At 40.4% G+C, this 23,723-nt stretch overlaps 1 protein-coding gene across 30 annotated transcripts in view; it reads left to right on the top strand.

Annotated features, from left to right (window-relative positions):
• Window positions 1-23,723, top strand: part of BCAS3 (BCAS3 microtubule associated cell migration factor) — a 608,745-nt gene that overhangs the window by 108,548 nt on the left and 476,474 nt on the right. For all 30 annotated transcript variants that reach the window (XM_069602698.1, XM_069602701.1, XM_069602691.1 and 27 more), the window contains exon 7: window positions 2,823-2,895. In XM_069602698.1, coding sequence (XP_069458799.1) covers window positions 2,823-2,895 — 73 coding nt within the window. The remainder of the gene's footprint in view (window positions 1-2,822; window positions 2,896-23,723) is intronic.

Genomic DNA, 23,723 nt, shown 5'->3' with positions numbered 1-23,723 from the left:
GTTCTCAGCTCCTTTGGATAAATACCAAGAAGCATGATCGCTGGATCTTGTAGTAAGGGTACATTTAGTTCTGTAAGAAACTGTCCACTGTTTTCCAGTGTGACCATACCATTTTGCATTCCCTCTGGCGGTGGTGGAGAGTTCTTATTGTTTCTCATCCTGTCAGCATCTGATATTGTTGTTTTACATTTTGGGCAGTGTGATGCTTGTGGAATGGTGTCTTATTGTTTTGATTTGAATCCCTGATGACCTGTGATGTGGAGCATTTTTTCATCTGCTTATTGCCCATTTCTATATTTACTGTAAGTGTCGGTTTGGATCTTTTCCTCATTTTTATATTAGAAATTTTAAAGATATATTTACTCGTTTATTTGGTTGCATTGGAGTTTAGTTGTGGCACGCTGGATCTTCACTGCATCATGCGGCATCATTTGTTGCGGCGCCTTAGTTCCCTGACCAGGCATGTGTCCCCTGCTTTGCAAGGTGGATTCTTAATCATTGGACTACCAGGGAAGTCCCTAGAAATACAGTTGACTTTTGTATGTTGATCTTGACTCTGGTAACCTTGTTGAGCTAACTCACTAGCTCTAGGAGTTTTGGTTGTTGATTCCTTGGGATTTTAGGTGTATCAGTTGTGTTGTCTGCAAATATGTGTGTGTGTGTGTGTACTCAGTTGAGTCTGACTCTTTTTGACCCCATGAACTGTAGCTCTACAGGCTCCTCTGTCCATGGGATTTACCAATACTGGAGTGGGTTGCCATTTCCTCTTCCAGGGATCTTCCTGGAGGGAAGATCCAGGGATCGAACCCAGGCCTCCTGCATTGCAGGCATCTTCTTTACCGTCTGAGCAACCAGGGAAGCCCTGCAAATTGGGACTTTTATTTATTCCTTTCTTATCCATATGATTTTCCTCCCCACTCTTTTCCTTTTATCCTTGTTCTTTCATTGTACTTCTTTCTTTTTTTTTTTTTTTAAGGTTCTTATTTTTACACTTGTTTTTGGTCGTGCCTGGCCTTTGGGGCTTTCTCTGGCTGCCGTGAGCAGGGGCTGCCCTCTCTTTGCGGTGCGCGGGTGTCTCATTGTGGTGGTTTCTCTTGCTGTGGAGCACAGGCGCCAGGTGCGCAGTCTTCTGTAGTTGCAGCATGGGCTCAGTTGTTGCACCTCTCAGTCCTGAGTCTGGGTTCGGTAGTTGTGACCCTTGGGCTTAGTTGCTTTGTGGCCTGTGGAATCTTCCTGGACCAGGGATCGAACCTGTGTCCCCTGCATTGGCAGGTGGATTCCAGTGTACCACCAGGGAAGTCCCCCCCTTTCTTTTCTGTCTTGTCTAGAACTTCCAATACCATGTTGAATACCAGTGGTGAGAGTGGAGACTTTGCCTTATTCTTGACTTTAGGGGGAATGGATTCATGATGTTAGCTGTAGGTTTTTGGATAAGTAGTGTAGTATCTAGAGCAGTCATTTAAATTCCTGATCCTGTAAACAACCTTTTTATTTTCCCTGGAGCTTCTATAGAAAATTCTTTTTAGGACTCAGTATCCTGAAATGATGGACATGTGGTTCAGCTATTGAATTCATTGTATTAGACCTGCAGGGGGCTTATAGACTCTTTTGTTTGTTCTATGAAAAATTTTGAAACAATTCATGGATTCTTTCTTCTATTTTTCTCGGTTCTTTCTTTTTGGAATTCCTTTCTATATGCTGGAACTTTGAGACGGTCCTTTAACAGTTCTCTCGTGTGTGTTTGTGTTCAGTCGCTCAGTGATGTCTCACTCTTTGCAACCCCATGGACTGTAGCCTGCCAGGCTCCTCTCTGGGTAAGAACACTAGAGTGGGTTGCTATTTCCTCCTCTTGGGGATCTTCCTGACCCAGGGATTGAACTTACCTTTCCTGCATCAGCAGGTGGATTCTTTACCATTGAGCCATCTGGGAAGCCTGTTTATAAATTAATGCTGTGTATATAAATTAATGCCGTTTTTCTTTTTTTGCGGGTGGATTTTTCCTTTTTTTTTTGACTCTGTTCTCTAGGAAATATTCTCATATTCTTGTGTTGAATTTTCAAATAATATCTACCATCTTTCTGATTTGCCAGATCTCTCTTTTATTTCTAAGCATCAGTTTTTCTTTGCATTGTTATTTTGTTTCATGCTTAAAATATCTTCTTATATTTAAAAAAAGTTATTAATGATAGTTTCAAATTTTTTGTTTTTTTTTTTAAGCCACATTTCCAGGTGATTTTACCTGTTTGTAAGCAGCAAACTAAAAAGTTGATTGCAAGTGATGTATGTTTGCATCCTCTGACTTCATTCAGGGTGCTTTGCTTGTGCTGTTTCTTGGAGCTCTTTACTTGACAATGTCTTTCATTCATTCTTCATGGTCTGACTGATTTTTATTTTCTAATACATTGCTACTCAGTTTACTAGTCTTTTTTCAGGATTTTACACTGTCGTACATTGAGAATGGCCTGAAATTTTGAGGTTTTTAAAGTTTCTGTTGTGACCTTACTTTATTTAATTTTGATACAACTCTTAGGTAGTTACTTGGTGGAATTGGGGGTAGCTTTCTGATTGCATGGAGAACATGTGTGAAATTGAGGTTGTTGCCAATTATAAAAAAGATTTTAAATGTTGGTTCATTTAAAAAGTAGTTATAGGTTTATTTATAGCTTTCCTGTTTTTTTGTTCAATTATATAAATATATCGAATTAAATGAATGTTTTGCTTTCTCTTTAGCCATAAATATTTTGAGAGGATGAAAATAATGGAAATATACAAGGATACTTTTTGAAGTTTTGTTTTACATTTTACTTCATGTTCCTTATCAGGTGCTCAAAAGTGTGACAACTTTGCTGAAAAAAGGCCCCTCCTTGGTGTTTGTAAGAGCACTGGATCTTCTGGGTAAGGAATTAAAAAAAAGTTTTTTGAACCACTGTTAAAATTTTGTGTTATTTCAGAGGGGGAACTTTAATGTTTTCAAGTCTTTGTTTACCATAAGACTATGCTTTTACAAAAGGGTTGGGACAGGACTTAATAACATATTTAGGGTTTTTGCCACATAGGCCACTTTATTTTTCTGCTCAACCGTTTCCTCTCAAATGTAGGATGATAGCAGGACATGAAAGAAAGCCAGCAGTATATCAGAATTTAGTCATGAAAGAGTAGCATCATTAAGAAAAATATGTTTCATTTTGTTTATTTATTTTTTTAGTATTTATAATGGCCTTCTACAGTGGATTAGAAGTTAGTGTTACATCATCATCATCAACTGTTATTAACATTTTCTTTACATTATTTTGAGGATTTAAAAAAATTTTATTTTATATTGAAGTATAGTTGATTAACAATGTTGTGTTAGTTTCAAGTGTAGAGCAAAGTGATTCAGTTATACATATACGTATATCTTTTCTTTTTCAGATTCTTTTCCCATATAGGTTATTACAGAGTATTGAGTAGAGTTCCTCCTTTGCTATACAGTAGGTCCTTGTTGATTATCTATTTTCTATATAGTAGTGTATATTCCATCGTGCTTTTATATTTATATTAGAATATATATTATGATCCTTAGGTAAGATGTTAATAGAAGATAATTTAATATATCTTAATGGTAATAATATAGCTTAGTGCATATTGTGTATTGGCCTACAATTTGTTGTTGTAGCATGTGCCTAACACTGTTCTAAAGGCATTACATAAATTTTCTCTTTTATTTCTGTTAGCAATACTTTGAAATAGATACTGTTCTTATTCCTATTTTTTAGTTTAGAGAAACTCAGTCACTGAATTCTCACAGTGAAACTGTGGATTCAAACCCAAGCAAGCATACTTTTTTTAAAAAATTTTTATTGAGTATAGTTGATTTTTAGTGTTTAGTTTCAGATGTACAGCAGAGTGAATCAATTATGCATCTACATATATCCACTCTGTTTCTAAATTCTTTAAGCAGGCATACTCTTAGTTCCATGCCCATTGCATTTGTGACAGTGAGAGGCTTACTGACTAAGATGTTTAATTGTTATTGCTCATGAAGTCAAGTTTTCCCTACTTTATATATTAAATGAGAACAATATTCTTCATAATGGCTTATAGCGATTTAGTTATCACTGTATAATTCCAGTTAGGAATTGTTTTCAACTGCTCGTAAAAGTTCCAGTGGCCTGTACAAACCTTGGAATTGAATGACTGGGTAGGCAGTCCATGGCCAGTGAAATGTTTCTGCCAGGTGTCATTAATGATCTAGATTCTTCCATTTCTAGCTTTGACATCTTTTAGAGTACAACCCCTTCCCCTTTTGATCTCAAGAAGGCTACTGTCTTTTATCAGTTAGTACCTCATCTTGAACTCCTAGCTACAAGGAAATCAGGGATATTACTGTGGTTTTGTTAGTAAGGTAGAGGATCAAAATGAATATTAGGCTTGGTAGCCAGTAGTCCTTGTCATGTGCTTTCAGCTGATAGTGTCTGGGTCATGGATGCAGTGCACAAGGAAAGAATGTGCTAACGGTGTAACATGATTGATCTTGGAGTCTTAATTGTTGCTTTCTGGGGAAATGGTTTGACTCCATGTGTTACAAGGCAATTTTCTTCCAGTGTAAAATTTTGGGTTGAAGTGAGCAAAAATTTACTGTGTACTCATCACTTTGCTAGGTATGGGATAAGGATATAAAACCTGAAAACCTAATTCTGTGTCCCAAAGATTTAAGAATGTTGTTGAAAGCAAAAACATGGCACATAGAAAATGATTATGGGATAATGACATCTGTGTGTGTGTGTGTGTGTGTGTGTGTGTGTGTGTGTGTGCTCCATCATGTTTGACTCTGTGTGACCACATGGACTGTGACCTGCCAGGCTCCTCTGTCCCTGGAATTTTCCAGGCAAGAATACTGAAGTGGGTTGCCATTTCCTACTCCAGGGAATCTTCCTGCTCAGAAATTGAGCCTTCATCTCCTGCACTGGCAGGCAGATTCTTTACCACTGCCCCACCTGCAAAGCCCAGTGATATCTAATCGGAATTCAAAGAAGGTAGAGGTCAGTGTACCTGGATTGATAGGAGAAAGCCTCATGAAGAAGGCACAGCATGTGCTGGGCCTAAAGGAATAAGAAAGTTTGGCAGTGTTATAGAAGACTAAGAACTTCCAGAATAGGTTATAAAGCAATAGCTAGGGAACAGAAACCGTTTTTCTTAGGAAAAACGGAAGTTTGTGACTTACAGTGAAATTCATCTGCAAGATAATAACCATTTCATTTCTCTAGAACTCAACCAAAGGCTTCCAACAATGTGCAAAGTGTTTATGTTTGAGAGACTGGTAAATATTAAGTCATAGCTGTGGGAATCTGTGGCATTCATGCCTGGAGCTGCTTGAGTCACACTCCACCCTTTCTGATTCCAACTTGGTTGATTGTTCCACGGTGAGGAATGTCATGGCCATGCTCCGCAGCATTGTCCACGGAACGATGGCCACGGGGTTGTGTGGGCCCATGGCTCTTTTAGCCTAAAATTATGACCAGCTAAAGCTTCATGTATGTGCAAAGGAGCCATGAAAGCATCTAAGGGAAACTAAAACCTGGGAGACTTGAAAATGTCTGACTGTTGAATGTGTTCCTCTGCACGCACAGAGATCCTTTTGGAAAGAATGACAACCTTTATTGACTCAGGGTGGTTGAATAAATTCTCTGTTGAACCTTTGGCTAATCACTAAGCTGCATAGACACAGGGGCAGTTCAGTTCAGTCGCTCAGTCGTGTCCGACTCTTTGTGACCCCATGAATCGCAGCACGCCAGGCCTCCCTGTCCATCATCAACTCCTGGAGTTCATTCAGACTCAAGTCCATCGAGTCAGTGATGCCATCCAGCCATCTCATCCTCTGTCGTCCCCTTCTCCTCCTGCCCCCAATCCCTCCCAGCATCAGGGTCTTTTCCAGTGAGTCAACTCTTCTCATGAGGTGTCTGAAGTACTGGAGCTTCAGCTTTAGCATCATTCCACTTTCAGTTCCCTATTTCAGACACAGGGGCAGCCCCCGGGAAAGCAGGCTTTAAAATGAAAGCAAGAATTAAAAATAAAATCTAGCAGAATCACTGGTAACTATATATTGTGGAGCAAAGTAGCTTTCCAGAATTCTTATACCATATTATAAAACATGTCTAATTTCCAGTGTAAAATTATGACACATGCCAAAAAATAGCAAAGTATGAAATATTGAGAAAAGGAAGTAGGTGATAGAAACTGCTGCTGATTGCTTCCAGTGTTAAATTTTAGAGACAAGGCTTTTAAAGCAGCTGTTATACATATCTTCTAAAAAGTAAATGAACCGTTTTTATGGAATGAAAGGAAAGCTTGGTAACAATGACTGAACATGTAGAGAATCTCAGTTAGACATAAGAAATTATAGAAAAACCAAATGGAAATTCTAGAGTTGAAGAGATTAAAAAAAGGTGAAACAATAAGCTTGCTAGAAGAACACAACACTATATTCAGGTCAGCACATGGAGCAGAGAACTGTTATGTTAACAAGAAAGGTGAAAGGGAATGGGAAGAGCTTCCTTGGTGGTACAGGGGTTAAGAACCCACCCCCCTTGGTGGTGCAGGGGAGAGGGGTTCAGTCCCTGGTCCAGGAGAATCCCACATGCCACAGAGCAGCTAAGCCTGTGTGCCACAGCTCCTGAGCCTACACACTGCAACTGCTGAACCTACGTGTTACAGCTGCTCAACCTGCGTGCTGCAACTACTGAAACTTGTACTCCACAACAAGAAAAGTCACCGCAATGAGAGGCTACCGTGTGCAATGTGATTTGCTAGAGAGTAGGCCCTGCTCTCAGCACCTGGAGAAAGCCCATGCAGCAACAAAGACCCAAAACAGCCAAAATAAATAAATAGATCTTTAAAGGAAAAAGGGAATGGAAACCACAGAGAAGAGTTGAAGAAGTATCTGTGGTGAAGGAAACCTTCCTTGACTTCACTTTTCCTGATGTTTATTAAACCTCTACGATTCAGGTACACCCAGTCCTGTTGAAGCCCCACAAAAAGATGTTTGTGGAAGATAATCAACTATTTGCTGAGTTTGGTTTTCAAGTGTTGAAAGATTTTCCATTCCTTAGCAACCCTGCTTAAGTGTATGATTAAGATTTTTTTTTTTTTTTGCCTCCCTGTGTGGTACGTGTGATCTTACGTCCTTGACTAGGAATTGAACGTATACTCCCTGCAGTGGGGACGTAAAGTCTTAACCACCAGACAACCTGGAAGTCCCAAGGAGATTATTTTTATTTTTACAGGATTCATTTATTGAGGTGTCACTTGAATATAATAGTAGGTGATGAGATTATTTATTGAGAGATGACTCTGATGGTATGTGGGTTATATTAGTCTAATCCAGAGAATTAGAACCAGTGTGGAGTGGGATTATATATATGAGGAGAGAGGGAAGAAGGGAATGGGGGTGTTGATTTTGAGAAATTGACTCATGATTGTGAAGCCTGAACATCCAGAATCTGCAGACTGAGGAAAGAGTTGCAATCTCTAACCCTCTTCCTCCAAGGAAGTCAATTTTTTGAAGATTTTATTAAGACTTTCAGCTGATTGGATGAGTCCCATTCAAGTTATGAAGCATCACCTGCTTTACTCAAATTCTGTTAATTTAAATGTTATTCTTATATAAAAAAATACACTCACAGAAATATCTAGAATAATATTTGACCAAATCTGATTATTGTGGCATAGCCAAGTTGATACATTAATCACCACAGGGGCGATTATATAATATAGTTCTGATTAAAATAGTATTTGCATACTGGAAAAAATCTGTTGTAGACACTCATTTCCCCTCTCCCATGTCTGCTCCTTAAATTTATTTCATTCTGCAAAGAGATGGCTCTATGTCTGTATCTTTTGCTGGGTTGTTTTAAGAATTGTTACTGATAAATGAATGCGAAGATATTTCTTTCTTGGTTTTAAGCACAGCACCTTCTAACTAGCAGGGCCCAAAACTATTTGTTTTTTGCTAAATGAATTTTAATAAGTTTTCTGTACAGTCATACTCATCCTTTATTTGAATATTAGTAACACTTTCTTTTTTTTATGGTTGAGAAAATGTCTTAATCTGAGGAACCACATGTCCTGAACCTGGGTGTTGATGTCTTCTTCAAAGGCCAGTAGTGCACAAAATCTTAGGACTCCTCTTAGCCGTTTGGGACGCACAAGACATGTTTGTTGCCATTCATTTCCATGACAAATGCTTTATTGAGCACAAGGTGCTTTGGATACTTGTCAGTTGCTTATATTCAAAATTAATATCACTTAGTAAGTTTATCTTAGGGAAGTTCAGTAAAATTTCCTTTTGATGTATAAATGTTCTTATTTATAAATGTATATAGCATCACTGACTCAATGGACATGAATGAGTAAACACCAAGAGATAGAGGAGGACGCAAGAGCCTGGCATGCTGTAGTCCACGGGGTCACAGAGTTGGATGTGACTTAGTGACTGAACAACAATCCCTTTTCAGAGAAAGGGGGGAATTTGCTATGGAAATAATCCTGGTCCTTCCTCATATTTTATCCTTTAGATATTTACACACTGCACTGAGCCCACAATTTTTGATACAGTCTTACTACATTCATGACAGTCTTTAAATGCCATTTATTTTTATATTGTATTATAGTGATGTTTTCTTTCTTCATGTTTATATGTCTATGTAGAGGGAGAAGAAGAGGGAAGGAAAGAGAAACACACACACTGTGCCATCATCGTTTCAGATAAGCCATTTAAGGTCTAGGTGGGACATAATGTTTGTTGCATACTGATCCAGGGATTAAGTCAGTGTCTTGTGTAATAATTTGAGGGAGGGAGGGGACGTATGGACAATATACTAGGGAATGTACACTTTCTTAGGAAGTGAAAACGTGTTGTATATTACGTGCTGACCTGCTTCAGTAATAAAGTTGTTCATGGTTAGGATTTTGTTGGGTGTTATGAATAGCTGCAAAAGAGTATGATTATTCAGCAGCTGACTACAGACCTTGAAGAATGTTTAATCCAATATAATATCATCACATACACATTATTGGAGTGGATATGTGATCTTTACATAGAATCACAAAATGTTAGAATAGAAAGAAACTTGATGATCATATAAGATAAAGAAAGTCTTATCTGGAGACTCATACCATACATCTGTTTGGTGGTGGGAAGTTCTTGTAAGAGTGAGAAAATTTTCCCCAGAAACAGACTCACGTATACAGAGAACAAGTTAGTGAATACCAGAGGGGAGCAGGATGGAAGGAGGGGTTGAAATAGATGAAGAGGATTGAGAGGTACAGACGCTGCAAATAAAATAAATAATATACAAGGCTGTAATAGACAACACAGAGTATATAGTCCATATTTTATAATAATAACTTTGTATTGTATATAATCTATAGAAGTACCAAATCTCTATGTTTGTACTCCTGAAACTAACCTTATAAGCCAGCTATACTTCAATGAAAAGAGTGAGAAAATGTCTTTATTTCAGTTAGTTAGGAATCTCTTATCTCTTGTTAAATATGCACTCGATGGCCATATTTGCAAGATTGAATTTTAATAATTAGATGAAAATTTTGGCAAACCACAGACATCTTAAATTTACCTTGAAAAAAGCAAAATAATTTTAATAGTTGAACAGGAATAAAGACTTGATTTCAAAATTAAGGGCTGTTTATCATATAAAATACACTTAGTTCACAGCATTAATAGTTTTGCATTTTTGTTACAGATTGCTAACAAAGGTCACATTGGACTGACAGAATTCTGTGAGACCGGTGTTTGGTAGCCACTGAGCTAAAGCAGCAGTTATTTAGGTGGAGGTGAAGCACAGTTTCACCACCCTGAAGTGTTACTGAAGAGGATTTATTTCAACTTGTGTCTAAAATAAATAAGGGTTATGTTAAATAGAACCAAAAGGGAGGCTGCTCGGGATACTGGGTATCCAACAGTTCTTTTTGTCATGAGATGTCACAGAACCCTTACATGTGATGCTAACTATTTTATTTATTCATTTGTTTATTTTCTTATTGGCTGTGCTGGGTCTTGGTGTGGTGCATCGGCTGTTGTCGCCATATGCAGGCTTTCTCTGGTGGCAGTGAGCGGGGGATACTCTTCATTGCGGTGCTTGGGTTTGTCACTGCGGTGCGTCTCTTGTTGCGGAGCATGGTTTCTAGGATGCGCAGACTCAGTAGTTGCTGCACATGGATTAAGTATAGCCCCACGACGTGTAGAATCTTAGTTCCCAGAGCAGGGATGGAATCTGTGTCATCTGTATTGGCAGGCAGATCCTTAACTGCTGGGCCACCAGGGAAGTCCCTAAATATTTTGTTTTAATGTATTTTCTTCCTGCTGTGTTGTGGGATCTGATGGAATCACAGTTTGAGCTGGCGTTGCTTGTGCAGATCCGAAAAGAGATTTAGGCCATTCTTCCAGTGTTCAATGCTCTATCACCTGGGCTTTTTGAGCTACTCCTTGGCCTTCCTTCAAGCACGCAGTCTTTTCACTTGCACATCTCTCTGGTCTTTTACATTTCTGTGGGTGTTCTGCATTTTCTTCTAGCTTTCTGCCTGGCCTTCTGACTCTCTTTACTGCATTCAAAGACTGGGCTTTTCCATCTTTGATATACCATTTATGTGAGACCTGACTCTCTGGCACAGAGGGTTTTCACGAGATGGGTCAGGGTACTGGGTTGTCCGATATCATGCCCTCAGAGCTTGTCCTGTTTATCTGATTATGGGTGAAACAAAACCATAAGGAAATAAGCTGACATTACTGTAACAGGGGAAAGTTTTTTAATGTATTTATTTCAAAATGTAATACCTGAACTATGGATGCCCTTTGGTAGTTTGTTGTAAGATCATCTTTATAGACATTGTATATTTCCTTGCAAGCCTTGAAATTGGTACAAATCTCAAATAGCCCACCAAAATGTTTATATGTAGGTGACCAAATCAAAGGAATCCTGGTTTAAATTTTCAAAGAAATGCCTTTCTTGCTATCACATGATATATGTATTCCTGAAAACCTGTGCTGTTAGGGTCCTGGTAGAAATAGAAGCCATATTCCAACTGGGTAATTTGAGGAGAGTTTAAGTAAAGTGGAGAGGACCTGAGACCCTTTACCATCATTTCTTGGCAAGGAGAGCCATTAGCAGAACCTACAGTGAGAGCCACATCAAGAGGTTACCTGGTGGAAGCCGCTGGTGGAGGCGTTCGGTCTGTCTGCTCTAACCTGACAGCAGAGTGAGCGGCCGCCCGATGGCCCCTCAGGCTGAACCCAGCCAGAAGCTGGAGGCTGACTTCTGAAGGGTTAGGGAGCCCACTGCTGCAATCTGATACAGGCCAGCCAGTCTCCCAACGGCAAGGAGCCGGGTGCAGTGGAGGCAAAGTGTATTTAGAGGGGACAGCATGCTTATATGCTGCAAAATTTCACACTAAAACTGAGGTTATGGGGAAAACAGATATGGAGGAAATAATATGCAAAGTAATCAGAACAATAATCCTGATTAAAATGTTAAAAAAATGTTAATACTGATAAAAAGTTTACTAGTAAATATGGAATTTCACCTTAAAAAGAAGGTGAAGGAGCCTTGGTGGAATAGGGGTATAAGGAAGAGTTGAGACTGCTAAGTTAGAGAGGAAGGAACAAGATAAACAAAGGCCAGGTAGGAATAAGCTATAACATTTATTGTTGCCTACGCACATGGTCAGACTGAGCCACGATGAACCTGGTTCCTTCTGTATTCAACTGAGCTAATGAACTCTGTGTTCAAAATATACTTTGTGGGGCTTCCCTGGTGGTCCAGTGGTTAAGTATCCACCTTTCAATGCAAGGGACACAGGTTCAATCCCTGGTCAGGGAACTAAGATCCTGCATGCTGCAGGGCAACTAAGCCTGTGCTCCAGAGCAAGATAAGCCTGCATGCCACATTGAAGGTCCAGCGTGACCAAACTAAAAAAATCATACCCGGAAAACAAACAAAAAACAAAATATACTTTGTATGCTGTGTTGTAGCATGCAGAACTGAGCTTATTTCTGTCACTGGATATTAATTTGCATATTCTAGAGTTTTATGTAAGTGGAATCATAAAATATGCAAAATGTATTTGTTATACTTACAAAGTATATTTGTAATTGTATCTGTTACAAAGTATATTTATTTTGAGATCCATTCAGGTTGTTGCATTTATCATTTGCTTTTTTGTCTTTATTGTTGACTAGTTTCATACTGTATGAGTGTACCACAGTTTGGTTGTTGAGTTGTTGAGGGATATTTTGGTTGTTTCTAGACTGTGGATTTGCAGATGCTGCTGCTTTGAACCTAATGTTCAAGTCTTCATATACACATGTGCTTTCTTTTTTCTTGGTCAAATATCTGCAAGTAGAATGACTGAATCATATGTTAGATGTCTGTTTTTCAAAATGATTGTCTCATTTTATGCTCCTACCATCAGTGTATGAGGTTTCTAAATTCTGTTACTTCCTTACTTGACTTTATCAGACTTTTAAATTTTAGCCACTCTAATATAAATACATAATGCTTTCTCATTGTAGTTCTAATTTGCACATGTCCCGTTTTTCTATTCTCTCAACCGTCAATTGAATTCACTCTTCTTTCATGAGAAATAAAGTGGGTCTTCCCTGATGGCTCAGCAGGTGAAGAATCCTCCTGCAACGCAGGAGACACAGGTTCAGTCCCTGGGTCAGAAGACCCCCTGGAGGAAGAAATGGCAATTCACTCCAGTATTCTTGCCTGAAAAATCCCAGGGAAGGAGCCTAGCAGGCTACAGTCCAAAGAGTTGCAAAGAACTGGACATGACTGAGCAAGCAGTACCTTTTATATTGTCCTAAGCCAGTATGATTTCTAGTGATCTGGCATACAGCAGTAGATGCATGAGCCATATTATCTGCTCCTTTGTATACTTAGTGAAAAGGATGATGTAGTAGTACTTTTAATGTACTACTTTACATTAATGTAGTATTTTAAAGTAGTAGTTTCTTGTTTACAGTCACTACGTGTGTGTGTTTTGTAGTATTCTTGGTTTTAGTTTTTATTTTGTCTCAACCAGTTTTTCCTGTGATAGCTTATGGTGGATGGTGTCAGATTTGTGATCTCCGGAGGAGATAATTTCACTTTGGGACCAAAGATGTGGCTTCAGTCACTCAGAATTTCTTGTAGCAAAAGTTTTTATTAAAGTGAAAAGGAGTAGAGAAAACTTCTGACATAGATGTCAGAAGAGGGCAGAGATTGTCCCACTAGTCTTATCAACTTACATACTTTTTCAGTTGGTTACTAACAATAGGCCCTTAAATCTGTTTCTCACTTCCACTGTATAATCATAAGGGATTTGATTTAGGTCATACCTGAATGGTCTAGCGGTTTTCCCTACTTTCTTCAACTTGAGTCTGAATTTGGTAATAAGGAGTTCATGATCTGAGCCACAGTCAGTTCCCGGTCTTGTTTTTGTTGATTGTATAGAGCTTCTGCATCTTTGGCTGCAAAGAATATAATCAGTCTGATTTCGGTGTTGACCATCTGGTGATGTCCATGTGTAGAGTCTTCTCTTGTGTTGTTGGAAGAGGGTGTTTGCTATGACCAGTGCATTTTCTTGGCAAAACTCTATTAGTCTTTGCCCTGCTTCATTCTGCATTCCAAGGCCAAATTTGCCTGTTACTCCAGGTGTTTTCTTGACTTCCTACTTTTGCATTCCAGTCCCCTAGAATGAAAAGGACATCTTTTTTGGGTGTTAGTTCTAAAAGGTCTTGTAGGTCTTCATAAAACCGTTCAACTTCAGTTTCTTCAGTGTTACTGGTTGGGGCATAGACTTGGATAACTGTGATATTGAATGGTTTGCCTTGGAGACGAACAGAGATCATTCTGTCATTTTTGAGATTGCATCCAAGTACTGCATTTTGGACTCTTTTGTTGACCACGATGGCTACTCCATTTCTTCTGAGGGATTCCTGCCTGCAGTAGTAGATATAATGGTCATCTGAGTTAAATTCACCCATTCCAGTCCATTTTAGTTCGCTGATTCCTAGAATGTCGACGTTCACTCTTGCCATCTCTTGTTTGACCACTTCCAATTTGCCTTGATTCATGGACCTGACATTCCAGGTTCTTATGCAGTAATGCTCTTTGCAGCATCAGACCTTGTTTCTATCACCAGTCACATCCACAGCCGGGTATTGTTTTTGCTTTGGCTCCATCCCTTCATTCTTTCTGGAGTTATTTCTCCACTGATCTCCAGTAGCATATTAGGCACCTAATGACCTGGGGAGTTCCTCTTTTGGTATCCGATCATTTTGCCTTTTCATACTGTTCATGGGGTTCTCAAGGCAAGAATACTGAAGTGGTTTCCCATTCCATTCTCCAGTGGACCACATTCTGTCAGACCTCTCCACCATGACCCACCCGTCTTGGGTTGCCCCACAGGCATGGCTTGGTTTCATTGAGTTAGACAAGGCTGTGGTCCTAGTGTGATTAGATTGAGTAGTTTTCTGTGAGTATGGTTTCAGTGTGTCTGCCCTCTGATGCCCTCTTGCAACACCTACCATCTTACTTGGTTTTCTCTTACCATGGGTGTGGTGTATCTTTTCAGGGCTGCTCCAGCAAAGCACAGCCGCTGCTCCTTACCTTGGACGAGGGCTAGCTCCTTACTGCCTTCGTTCCTGACCTTCAACCTGGGATAGCTCCTCTAGGGCCGCTGCACAGCCACCGCTCCTCAGGTTGCTCCTCCCGGCCGCCGGCCCTGGCCTCGGGCGTGGGTGGCTCCTTGCAGCTGCAGCCCCCCCCCCCAGCCCCCCCCCGCCCCCGGCCTTGGGCTCGGGGTGGCTCCTCAGCGTCACCGCCCCTGGCCTCGGGCACAAGGTGGCTTCTCCCAGCCGCCCCTGACCTCGGACACGGGGTGTCTCCCCCCGGCCGCCACTGGCCTCAGACACGGGGTAGCTCCTCCCTGCTGCCCGGACCTCGGATACGGCGTGTCTCCTCCCAGCTGCCCCTGACCTCGGACGTGGTGTGTCTCCTCCCGGCCGCCACTGGCCTCAGACACGGGGTAGCTCCTCCTGGCCGCCCCTGACCTCGGACACAGGGTAGCTCATCTTGGCCGCCGCCCATGACCTCGGACGCAGGGTAGCTCCTCTTGGTCGTTCCTGCGCCGTCGCAGCCTGGCATTCTAGGCCGCTGCCCCTGACCTTCGACGTGGCGTCGCTCCTCTCGGCCGCGCTTAGCCGCCTGCGCTTAGTGCGCCGGCTGCAGCCCCCTGCGCTTAGTGATTATACAGTGGAAGTGAGAAATAGATTTAAGGGCCTAGGTATGATAGAGTGCCTGAGGAACTATGGAATGAGGTTCATGACACTGTACAGGAGACAGGGATCAAGACCATCCCCATGGAAAAGAAATGCAAAAAAGCAAAATGGCTGTCTGGGGAGGCCTTACAAATAGCTGTGAAAAGAAGAGAGGTGAAAAGCAAAGGAGAAAAGGAAAGATATAAGCATCTGAATGCAGAGTTCCAAAGAATAGCAAGAAGAATTAAGAAAGCCTTCTTCAGCGATCAGTGCAAAGAAATAGAGGAAAAGAACAGAATGGGAAAGAACAGAGATCTCTTCAAGAAAATTAGAGATACCAAGGGAATATTTCATGCAAAGATGGGCTCGATAAAGGACAGAAATGGTATGGACCTAACAGAAGCAGAAGATATTAAGAAGAGGTGGCAAGAATACACAGAAGAACTGTACAAAAAACATCTTCACAACCCAGATAATCACGATGGTGTGATCACTCACCTATGACCAGACACCCTGGAATGTGAAGTCAAGTGGGCCTTAGAAAGCATTACTATGAACAAAGCTAGTGGAGGTGATGGAATTCCAGTAGAGCTATTTCAAATCCTGAAAGATGATGCTGTGAAAGTGCTGCACTCAATATGCCAGCAAATTTGGAAGACTCATCATTGGCCACAGGACTGGAAAAGGTCAGTTTTCATTCCAATCCCAAAGAAAGGCAATGCCAAAGAATGCTCAAACTACCGCACAATTGCACTCATCTCACACGCTAGTAAAGTAATGTTCAAAATTCTCCAAGCCAGGCTTCAGCAATACGTGAACCATGAACTTCCAGATGTTCAAGCTGGTTTTAGAAAAGGCAGAGGAACCAGAAATCAAATTGCCAACATTCTCTGGATCATGCAAAAAGCAAGAGAGCTCCAGAAAAACATCTATTTCTCTTTTATTGACTATGCCAAAGCCTTTGACTGTGTGGATCACAAGAAACTGTGGAAAATTCTGAAAGAGATGGGAATACCAGACTACCTAACCTGCCTCTTGAGAAACCTATATGCAGGTTAGGAAGCAACAGTTAGAACTGGACATGGAACAACAGACTAGTTCCAAATAGGAAAAGGAGTATGTCAAGGCTGTATATTGTCACCCTGCTTATTTAACTTCTATGCAGAGTACATCATGAGAAACACTGGACTGGAAGAAGCACAAGCTGGAATCAAGATTGCTGGGAGAAATAGCAATAACTTCAGATATGCAGATGACACCACCCTTATGGCAGAAAGTGAAGAGGAACTAAAAAGCCTCTTGATGAAAGTGAAAGAGGGGAGTGGAAAAGTTGGCTTAAAGCTCAACATTCAGAAAATGAAGATCATGGCATCTGGTCCCATCACTTCATGGGGAATAGATGGGGAAACAGTAGAAACAGTGTCAGACTTTATTTTTTTGGGCTCCAAAATTACTGCAGATGGTGACTGCAGCCATGAAATTAAGAGACGCTTACTCCTTGGAAGAAAAGTTATGACCAACCTAGATAGCATATTCAAAAGCAGAGACATTACTTTGCTGACTAAGGTCCGTCCACTCAAGACTATGGTTTTTCCTGTGGTCATGTATGGATGTGAGAGTTGGACTGTGAAGAAGGCTGACCGTGGAAGAATTGATGGTTTTGAACTGTAGTGTTGGAGAAGACTCTTGAGGGTCCCTCAGACTGCAAGGAGATCCAACCAGTCCATTCTGAAGGAGATCAACCCTGGGGTTTCTTTGGAAGGAGTGATGCTGAAGCTGAAGCTTCAGTACCGTGGCCACCTCATGCGAAGAGTTGACTCATTGGAAAAGACTTTGATGCTGGGAGGGATTGAGGGCAGGAGGAGAAGGGGACGACAGAGGATGACATGGCTGGATGGCATCACAGACATGATGGACATGAGTGTGAGTGAACTCCGGGAGATGGTAATGGACAGGGAGGCCTGGTGTGCTGCGGTTCATGGGGTCGCAAAGAGTTGGACCTGACTGAGCCACTGAAGTGAACTGAACTAACAATAGAAAGATCTTACCAGACCCACTCCCACAACATACATCTTAAGATAAAAGGATTAGTCAGAAGGTTCTTGTTAAGGAGAAACATGTCCTCAGGCAAGATACAGGTTGTTATATAATCATTAGTACAGAGCTTAAGGAAAAACATGCAAGCATCTCTGGTCGTGCACACACCCTCATCCCCCTGTGTGTGTGTGCCTGCTCAGTCATATCCAACTCTTTGCAAACCTGTGGCGGTAGCCCACCAGGCTCCTCTATTCATGGAGTTTTCCAGGCAAGAATACTGGAGTGGGTTGCCATTTCCTCCTCCAGGGGGTCTTCCTGACCCAGGGATCAAACCTGTGTCTCCTGCATTGGCAGGCAGATTCTTTACCACTCGCGCCACCTGGGAAGCCCCTCATCGCCCTATTTGACTCATTAGTAATCAAGGGTGTGAGCCAACTGATCTCAGACCTGTTTGTGGCATTTCCCTATTCAGGATGAGACCCCTTTGCTTCTGAGAGCAAATCCTGGGTGGTTTAACTATGCTCCACCATCGTAGGACTATTGCATTCTCTCCTTGTTTTTCAAGTAATCCCCCTCTGCTCTCCGTCAGCAGAGAAGGCACCTTCTTTGGTTGAACCCATGCCTCGTGCGGTGGAAGCGTGGAGTCCTCTCCAACTGGACCACCAGGAAATTTCCGGTTCTGCCGGTATTGAATCAGGATCTCCTTTTTGCCCCCTCCTCCTCTGCCTCAGTCAGTTCAGTTCAGTTCAGTTGCTCAGTCGTGTCTGACTCTTTGCGACTCCATGAATCGCAGCATGGCAGGCCTCCCTGTCCATCACCAACTCCTGGAGTTTACCCAAACTCATGTCCATCCAGTTGGTGATGCCATCCAGCCATCTCATCCTCTGTCGTCCCCTTTTCCTCCTGCCCCCAATCCCTCCCAGCATCAGACTCTTTTCCAATGAGTCAACTCTTCTCATGAGGTGGCCAAAGTACTGGAGTTTCAGCTTTAGCATCATTCCTTCCAATGAACACCCAGGACTGATCTCTTTCAGGATGGACTGGTTGGATCTCCTTGCAGTCCAAGGGACTCCCAAGAGTTTTCTCCAACACCACAGTTCAAAAGCATCAATTCTTCAGCACTCAGCTTTCTTTACAGTTCAACTCTCACATCCATACATGACCAGTGGAAAAACCATAGCCTTGACTAGATGGACATTTGTTGGCAAAGTAATGTCTCTGCTTTTTAATATGCTGTCTAGGTTGGTCATAACTTTCCTTCCAAAGAGTAAGCATCTTTTAGTTTCATGGCTGCAGTCGCCATCTTCAGTGATTTTGGAGCCCCCCAAAATAAAGTCTGCCACTGTTTACACTGTTTCCCCATCTATTTCCCATGGCGTGATGGGACAAGATGCCATGATCTTCGTTTTCTGAATGTTGAGCTTTAAGCCAACTTGTTCACTCTCCTCTTTCACTTTCATCAAGAGGCTTTTTAGTTCCTCTTCACTTTCTATCATAAGGTAAATATTATTTAAAGTTCCTAGCTTTTCTTTCTCATCCCTTTCATACTTATGCTGTAGTGTGACTTCAGGGTGATTCATTTGCCTTATTTGTTGATAGGTGGTGTTTTTCAAAGACCTTTGGAGATTCAGAGTTAGGTGGTGTTATCAAGTCAAGTCAAATGTTTAGTTGCTCAGTTGTGTCTGACCCTTTGTGACCCCATGGACTGTAGCCCGCCAGGCTCCTCTGTCCATGGAATTCTCTAGGCAAGAATACTGGAGTGGGTTGCCATTCCCTTCTCCTAGGGATCTTTCTGACCCGAGGGATTGAACCTAGGTCTTCTCCATTGCAGGCAGATTTTTTACCATCTGAACCACCAGAGAAGCCCACGTGGTGTTATATACTTGCATAAATGCGTTTGTGAAAATATTTGGGTTGTATTGTTCTCATCTGCACCTTGCTTTTTCTTGCCTCTTATTAATATATTATGGCATGTTTTATTTAATGATGAATATTGGTGCTACCTTATTATATATATTATCCTACTTAATGCATATTCCTTAATATGGAATATTAATACACATATTCCTTAATATGGAATATTAATATACATATTTAGTATACATTGTTTAAAATATTTGTCACAAATGGAAAGAGCTTGAAGCTTTAAATAGGCCATCGTATGCTCCCACCAGGTCTAAAACTTTCTTCTTTGGCTTTTTAAGATTTTGTGTTAGAGAATGATGTCATCAAAGAAGGAGAAATCACTTGTGAAAGGTTTGTTTCCTATACTGTCTGATTTCACATTTGTTGAGAACAGAAATTAGCCACAGATTTTATTTAAAATGGGACCATCTCTCCCTTCATTTAACTACTGCTTGCATTTCCTGTGGCCATGTTGCAAAGAGCTACATCTAATTCTTGTTCTGTGGTTCTGCCTGATTTTAATAGGGGTTTTTGGGGAATGCATCCACATCAATTTTTGAACCTTTATTCAGAGAGTAAGTATTGAAATGCTGTCATTACAGTGAATTGGGAACATGGTGATAACTCTTTCTTTGGGATGTGTTTTTTGTGTTGCCACTTCTCTTTAGGATTTGTGCGCCTAAATTATTAGCTGGCTAGATAGTCCCTTCAAGTACTCTTCAGGCAGATTTGCCTGTTGAGCAACTGAAACATGGTTGGTGCCAATGAAAGTGCTGATATTGTGGATATATTATGTTAAATGTATTAAAATTGATTTCACTTATTTCTTTTTTTAATGTGGCTACTAGAAAATTTAAAATTACATAGCTCAATTTGTCTTTCTATTGGACTCTGTTCTCGGCTTCCTAGATGGCTCAGTGGTTAAGAATCCACCCCCAATGCAAGAGATGCAGATTTGATCCCTGGGTCAGGAAGATCCCTTAGAGAAGGTAATGGCAGTCCACTCCAGTACTCTTGCCTGGGAAATCCCATGGACTCAGGAGCCTAGTGGGCTATAGTCTGTGGTGTTCCAAAAGAATTGGACACAACTTAGAAACTAAACGGCAGTAGCAAAGTTGTTCTTACCTTGCTTTGGGCTTGAAGGTGTATATTGCTGACTACCTCTGAGTGGAAAACCATCACGGTTTCCTATTACTTGTACAGATCTATAGATGTATCAATCCAGAGCTGTTAGCCAGGAAATTTTAGTTTTGACAAGTGACAGATTTTGACATTATGATATCCTGGATGACAGTGGGCCTTCGGTGGCAGCTTCTGTAGTCCTAATCTAATAGGAACTCTACCTATAGTGTTATTTATGTGTAATGGATCTGATTTTTGTTTTGGGCTCTCTAATGTTCTTTGCATATGCATTTAGCCTAAGGTTGGTACCCTGTAATATTCACTGATAACCCTGAATCCATGGATAAGTATAGAATAATGGAAAGAACAGAGAATTGGGGTCACACAGACCTAGATATGAATTATTAGACTGAAATTATTCAATAGTTCTCAGTCTCAGTTTCCATAAGTGTAAGATCATGTTCATTTACAACTCCTACGCTATGTCTTTGTGAGGATTACATAAGGCAGTATTTTCAGGTGTTTAGCACAATGTCAGGCCCTTATTAGATACACCTCGTATTATTTGGTTAGAAAGATAGTAAGGGCACCCAAGGAAAACTCTTTACTAGGAATTTCTTTTCATATATATATAAAGAAATATATACATAATATATATTTATACATAAATTGAAAGTGTTGTCTGTATAACTGTTGGAAGCACGTGGCTGTGCCCAGTTTGTCCAGAATTTGTGTTACAGGTTTGTAGGCTTCATATCCTAACCCAGTACTGTGTCTCTTAGTATGTCTGATGAACTGGAGCCCTTTATGTTCATTGGAAAATGGTAATTTGGTTATATTCCCCAAGAAAACCCATGTTATTTATATCTTTATTGAGGTATAATTGAAACATCACAAACGGCACATATTTAAAGTGTATGTTATGATAAATTTTGACATACGTGCACACCCATGAAACCATCGTTCTGGTGGAGGTAATGAGCATGCCCACACCCACAATAGTTTTCTCATGCCTTTTTATAGTGCACCCTGCTGCTCCTTCCAGCGCTCAGTAGCAGAAGCACATTTCTATGTACTAAGTCTCTTTGAGTATCCTTGAGATCTTTTTTGAGGGGAGATAACTTTGCTGTCATGGTATTTAATGTGACTGTTTATTACGTAGTTCAAAACAAAAGATGGGAACCTTGAATTCAAAGTTGTTTTTTCTTCTGCTCTGTATCTTAAACTAAAGGCCCTTTAAAAGAAACATTTTCACTCTAGAACTGGTTCACAAAACAACTAAAGGGGTTGCAGTTTTCTGTGTAATCATTTCAAAACAACAGTTTTTTCAGCCACCAAAAGGATGCAGTCTTGACATATAAATAGAAAACAGATTGAGTTTTTGGCTGCTATTGCTGTACTGGTTTAAATGTTGGTTCAGTCAACTTCAGGCTTAGATTACAAGATTTGTGAATTAAAGGAAAACCAAAAGGAAAAGAACATCTGCCTCGATTCTGACTTTGTGGAATTCCGTCCAGGCATGCTTCCTCCTGGTGGAACGGGCATGTGCACAGTGAACAAGCCTTGAAAAGAGATCACTGTTATGTTTATCCCAAAGACAGAATTGTTGCCGAAAACTAGGTAATTCATTATGAAGAACCATGTTTGTTTTCAAATCAAGTATTATTTCACAATTCTGGCGGAAATAGTTTGGTAATGTAGTTGTATGGTATTTAGCAGAATAAAAATCTTGCTAAATCTCATAGTTCTATTACTTGAATCAAAGTACTGGGAATTGAGAAAGGTAATTTGCTTTAACTAAAACTTAAATATGTTATTGTCAAAAAGTAAGCTAATTAATTGATAATGAATTCATTACTGCATGCCTCTGTAAGGTGTAAGGAATCCTTGTTTGCTACTGCATAAATCATACCTGTGTGTATGATTTTAAAATATTTGCTGTAGATTACCTATGCTGCTATCTCAAAAAGTGCTTTAATGTTTCTCCCCCTTTTGTTCTAAGAAGGAATTTTATTATTCTTTCAAGAAATGTTTATGGGTACTTACGTTATGGGTCCCTACTATATTTCAGCTGATTTTCTAGTACAGTAGTACTCCAGGGCAGTGGCTTTGAGGTGAGGAGTTGAGAGGGCTGGTTTTGACCCCCAGGAGACACTTGCCAATGCCTGGGGCACTTTTGGATGTCATATCTAGGGACTGGGATGTGCTAGTGTTATGGTAGAGTCAAGGTTGCTGCTAAACATCCTATAAAGTACAGATCAACTCCTGATGACAAAGAATTTTCCAGCCTGTAATGTCAATAGGGCTAAAGTTGAGCCACTTGGATCTAAGGAGACAAAAGATCTATGTACTGACTGAGCTAACTTTCTAGCAGGGAGAGAGAAACAAATAAATACAATATATATTATGGTGGCAAGTGATGTGTAAAAAATACTAGAGAATGTGGTTAGAGAATGTTAGGGCAGTGTTCTGTGTTGATGGACGTTTGGATAATTTGCTGTTTTGGGCTCTAGTGAACATTGCTGATACGAGCATTTGTATATATGTGTGTACAATTTTTGGTGTCTATTTCTCTTTGGTATATGTACCTAGTAGTGGAGTTGCATGGTCATAAGTTATGCTTTGCTTGATATTACCAAGCAGGTTTCTAAAGTGGTTATACCAGTTACCTTCATAAGCCTTCCAATTGCAGTACTTTGTGTGAAAGCTTGGCATTGATAGTCTTCATTTTAGCCATCTTGATGAATAGGCATTGGCATCTCAGGCGGTTTTTGTTTTAATTTTACTGACAGCTATGGAATTTGAATACTTTTGTATATATTTAAATCTATTTCAGCATCCTCTGAAGTGCATGACCAACTTTTAAGCCTATTTGTCTTTTGTGTTAAATGACCTTTTCTTACTCATTTGTTGGAGTAGATTTAATACATGCCCTGTCCATGCTTTTAGGATTAGTACATCGTATATTCTGTTTACCTCAAGGTCATGAATCTGACTCCAGAATGCACATGGTTTTCGATACAGAGGCCCAGGAATAGCCCAGATAGTTTTAAAGAACAATGTTGATGGGGTTATACTACTTGATATTTATGAAGCAAGGTGCATTGGCATAAGGGGAGACCATTAGATTAGTGGACTGTCTATGGAGTCCAGAAACAGATTCACATATTTTTATAATAAAAAATGGCTCTGTAGTACAGAGGTGATTTGTGTATGGTTTTGGGTCATTTGAGTATTCATATGGAAAATGAAGAAACTTGTTTCCTATCACATATGCAAAATCAACTTAAGATGTATTGTAGGCTTAAAGGTCAGAGAAAAAAGGAACAGAAAATTTTGAAGATGAAGAAAATATCTTCAT

Source organism: Ovis canadensis, chromosome 11 (assembly GCF_042477335.2).
Source record: "Ovis canadensis isolate MfBH-ARS-UI-01 breed Bighorn chromosome 11, ARS-UI_OviCan_v2, whole genome shotgun sequence".
NCBI classification, from domain to species: Eukaryota; Metazoa; Chordata; class Mammalia; order Artiodactyla; family Bovidae; genus Ovis; species Ovis canadensis.
Note: the sequence above shows the minus strand (reverse complement) of the source record. Positions and strands in the feature narration are given on the sequence as shown.